The sequence below is a fragment of the Petromyzon marinus genome, chromosome 37, assembly GCF_048934315.1.
Source record: "Petromyzon marinus isolate PM22_M1 ecotype Great Lakes invasive population chromosome 37, UKy_Petmar_22M1.pri1.0, whole genome shotgun sequence".
Taxonomy (NCBI): Eukaryota; Metazoa; Chordata; class Hyperoartia; order Petromyzontiformes; family Petromyzontidae; genus Petromyzon; species Petromyzon marinus.
Window position 1 is genome coordinate 19,752,590 of NC_133703.1, and position 4,525 is coordinate 19,757,114.

General features: G+C 50.0%; 1 protein-coding gene across 1 annotated transcript; it reads left to right on the forward strand.

Moving 5' to 3' along the window:
* The first annotated feature begins 915 nt into the window (after positions 1-915).
* On the forward strand, positions 916-3,974 carry LOC142930117 (uncharacterized). Its single transcript, XM_076072181.1, has 2 exons — positions 916-937; positions 2,272-3,974. Exons 1-2 carry the CDS (start codon positions 916-918, stop codon positions 3,711-3,713), a joined length of 1,464 nt encoding a protein of 487 aa, XP_075928296.1. The 3' UTR covers positions 3,714-3,974.
* The last annotated feature ends 551 nt before the right edge of the window (positions 3,975-4,525 follow it).

The following is a 4,525-nucleotide window of genomic DNA, read 5'->3' on the forward strand; positions in this document are numbered from 1 at the left end:
GGTGGTGCCATGGGTCGTCCGACTGAGATGACTGTCCGATGCACCACCACCGCCACCACCGCCACCACCACCGCCACCGCCACCAGCGCCACCTCCTCGACACCGTGTATGGGAGGGTCGACGATGATGGTGATGATTATGGCGGTGCTGCTATTGCTGATCACACTGACTTTGGTGGTGTTCCTGCTGCTGCTGTTGATGATGATGATTACAACGTCAGTTATGTTGCTGCTGCTGTTGTTGACAATGGTTTGTGCCGCTACTGATGACGGCGAAGCCGTTGCTGGTGATGCTTGTTGGTTTTGTATTGTGCTGTTGACGCCGCTGGTATTGCTCCTGCTGCTGATGATGATTATTTTGCTGCCAATATGATGATGATGATTATGTTGCTGCTGCTGATGGTGTATTCTGCGAATGCTAGGACTGCAACGACGATGCTGCTGATTCTACTGCTGCTGTTAACAGTCCTGTTTTTTTCTGCTGCTGATAATGCTGATGAAGGTCACACACTTCGCATTACACCTGGGTGCTCCTACCGACAGCAGGTAACCTCAGGTCCCACCTGTAAGTGGTGTAGGGATTCATCCGTTGTTCACCTAACTCATCAGCCACCACCACCACCACCACCTCCTCCTCGGCACCACCAACCTCGTTGCTAGAGCACCTCCGTGGCCTGACCTCGTCACTGCCATCATCTCCACCGAGGCCTTCCTTGCTGGGGTCCATACCCCTGCAGTCGTAGATGGAACACGAGAGGAGGAAGATGACGAGCAGGACGACGTAGCTGGTGAGCAGGATGATGAGGTTCAGATTGACCGGGTCGATTTCACCAAAGAGGTCCATAGCCTGCAGGCGACGAGGTCGACGGACGACGTTTTCGTCTTTGTTTGAAAACGGAATTCAACTTGAAGTCAGATGTACCGCACAGATGAGTCGTGTTTCCAGGACGCGGAAGTGAAGAGCTAACACCTAGAGTAAGAGAAGTCCTAACACCCTCTAGAGTAAGTGAAGACCTAACACCCTCTAGAGTAAGAGAAGACCTAACACCCTCTACAGTAAGAGAAGACCTAACACCCTCTACAGTAAGAGAAGACCTAACACCCTCTACAGTAAGTGAACACCTAACACCCTCTACAGTAAGAGAAGACCTAACACCCTCTAGAGTAAGAGAAGACCTAACACCCTCTAAAGACCTAACACCCTCTACAGTAAGAGAAGACCTAACACCCTCTAGAGTAAGAGAAGACCTAACACCCTCTAAAGACCTAACACCCTCTACAGTAAGAGAAGTCCTAACACCCTCTACAGTAAGAGAAGTCCTAACACCCTCTACAGTAAGAGAAGACCTAACACCCTCTAGAGTAAGAGAAGACCTAACACCCTCTAAAGACCTAACACCCTCTACAGTAAGAGAAGACCTAACACCCTCTAGAGTAAGAGAAGACCTAACACCCTCTAAAGACCTAACACCCTCTACAGTAAGAGAAGACCTAACACCCTCTACAGTAAGAGAAGTCCTAACACCCTCTACAGTAAGAGAAGTCCTAACACCCTCTACAGTAAGAGAAGACCTAACACCCTCTACAGTAAGAGAAGACCTAACACCCTCTACAGTAAGAGAAGACCTAACACCCTCTACAGTAAGAGAAGACCTAACACCCTCTAAAGACCTAACACCCTCTACAGTAAGAGAAGACCTAACACCCTCTACAGTAAGTGAAGACCTAACACCCTCTAAAGACCTAACACCCTCTACAGTAAGAGAAGACCTAACACCCTCTACAGTAAGAGAATACCTAACACCCTCTAAAGACCTAACACCCTCTACAGTAAGAGAAGACCTAACACCCTCTAAAGACCTAACACCCTCTACAGTAAGAGAAGACCTAACACCCTCTAGAGTAAGTGAAGACCTAACACCCTCTACAGTAAGAGAAGACCTAACACCCTCTAAAGACCTAACACCCTCTACAGTAAGAGAAGTCCTAACACCCTCTAAAGTAAGTGAAGACCTAACACCCTCTACAGTAAGAGAAGACCTAACACCCTCTAAACACCTAACACCCTCTAGAGTAAGTGAAGACCTAACACCCTCTACAGTAAGAGAAGTCCTAACACCCTCTAAAGACCTAACACCCTCTAAAGTAAGTGAAGACCTAACACCCTCTAAAGACCTAACACCCTCTAGAGTAAGTGAAGACCTAACACCCTCTACAGTAAGATAGGTCCTAACACCCTCTAAAGACCTAACACCCTCTACAGTAAGATAAGTCCTAACACCCTCTAAAGACCTAACACCCTCTAGAGTAAGTGAAGATCTAACACCCTCTACAGTAAGAGAAGTCCTAACACCCTCTAAAGACCTAACACCCTCTAAAGTAAGTGAAGACCTAACACCCTCTAGAGTAAGTGAAGACCTAACACCCTCTACAGTAAGAGAAGACCTAACACCCTCTACAGTAAAAGAAGACCTAACACCCTCTACAGTAAGAGAAGACCTAACACCCTCTACAGTAAGAGAAGACCTAACACCCTCTACAGTAAGAGAAGACCTAACACCCTCTAAAGACCTAACACCCTCTACAGTAAGAGAAGACCTAACACCCTCTCGAGTAAGAGAAGACCTAACACCCTCTAAAGACCTAACACCCTCTCGAGTAAGAGAAGACCTAACACCCTCTAAAGACCTAACACCCTCTACAGTAAGAGAAGACCTAACACCCTCTAAAGACCTAACACCCTCTACAGTAAGAGAAGACCTAACACCCTCTAAAGACCTAACACCCTCTACAGTAAGAGAAGACCTAACACCCTCTAAAGACCTAACACCCTCTACAGTAAGAGAAGTCCTAACACCCTCTAAAGACCTAACACCCTCTACAGTAAGAGAAGTCCTAACACCCTCTAAAGACCTAACACCCTCTACAGTAAGAGAAGTCCTAACACCCTCTAAAGTCCTAACACCCTCTACAGTAAGAGAAGTCCTAACACCCTCTAAAGTCCTAACACCCTCTACAGTAAGAGAAGTCCTAACACCCTCTAAAGACCTAACACCCTCTACAGTAAGAGAACTCCTAACACCCTCTAAAGACCTAACACCCTCTACAGTAAGAGAAGTTCTAACACCCTCTAAAGACCTAACACCCTCTACAGTAAGAGAAGTCCTAACACCCTCTAAAGACCTAACACCCTCTACACTAAGAGAAGTCCTAACACCCTCTACAGTAAGAGAAGTCCTAACACCCTCTAAAGACCTAACACCCTCTACAGTAAGAGAAGTCCTAACACCCTCTACAGAGTGTCTTGGGGGGGACAGAAGTCGGAAACCTTCGGCAAGCAGTGGGATGAGCAAGCGATCTTGCAGGGCTGCGCCTTTACCTGCTCGAGCAGAGACTCAAAAGTCAAATCCTCGCCGCGGGGACGTGGAGTGGTCAACGCTGCTGGGATCTCGAAAGCCGGCAATGGAGGCGAGCGCTTCCACCGGGTTGACCACAGAACACAACTCCACAAAGACGAAGATCACCCGGGTAGCCTCGGCAGCCTGTTCGCGGCAAGTGCTGTCAGCGAGCAACCTCAGAAGCCCGCAGGCACGGCGCGCCTACGAGACGGTGGTGTGCACAGTGTCGGTCCGGCCGCCTTTGTCTTCCCCGCATTGCCGATATCTGCACGCCGCACCGAGCGATCGTTTGAGTGCCGAGTGGAGCTGTGGTTAAGACTCGCAACCGGCTTCAGATGTTCGCGAGCGGGAATCGAACTCGGGTGGTGCAGGTGAGCTGCGCAAGTGCGCTAACCGTTTCGCCGCAAGCGACTCTCGCTTGCACGCGGACACAACGCGGCCGTCTGACGTTTCGGGGGCAATGGCCCTTTTCAGAACGCACACACACAACACACACACAGGTGTGAGAGAGAGTGAGTGAACGTGTATGCGCGTGTGTGTGTATATATATACGTCCGACTGTGCCGCTGTGTTTAAAGAGGCGCTCTAAGACCTCGCCGTCACCTCCATGGAGGGGGGGGGGGGGGGCGGGAGGGGGGTCTCTTGTAAGTCCTCGCCACGAGGGATTATCCCGAGCGGCAGGACCAACGCGTCCCCGTTGTCGCTCGCAACTTCGTCCGTGGTGGGGGTGGTGGGGGGGCTCATTTTGCGCTCCCGGGCAACAATCATTGACAAAGTGGGGGGGGGGGGGGGGGGTTAGAGCCCCCCCCCTCCACCCCCGCTGCTACGAATCGTCGTGCTCGCGTTACTGCTCGTCGAGGTTCTCACCGCGAGGAGGGAGGGAGTGGGGGGGGGGCACCCGCACTTTGCCCCCCCCCCCCCCCATCGACTAACTTCCAATGTATGCCCATCAGAATATGTTTTTATAACGGGGGAATCCGATGAGCTGTGAAGTTCTTATTGCACACAGATGTCCAGTATACTCAACTCAAAGCTTTCGTGACTGCAGGAATTCAGTACTCTTTGGGTCTTTCGGTAAAGTCACGTAGATAGAAAAATAATAAAAGAAAAATGTATTTTTAGATGGAA

Coding starts and splice junctions, on each gene's coding strand:
- LOC142930117 (XM_076072181.1), top strand. CDS start 916: ATGTACCGCACAGATGAGTCGT. Junction 938..2,271: donor GTACCGCACAGATGAGTCGT/GTTTCCAGGACG, acceptor CAGTAAGATAAG/TCCTAACACCCTCTAAAGAC.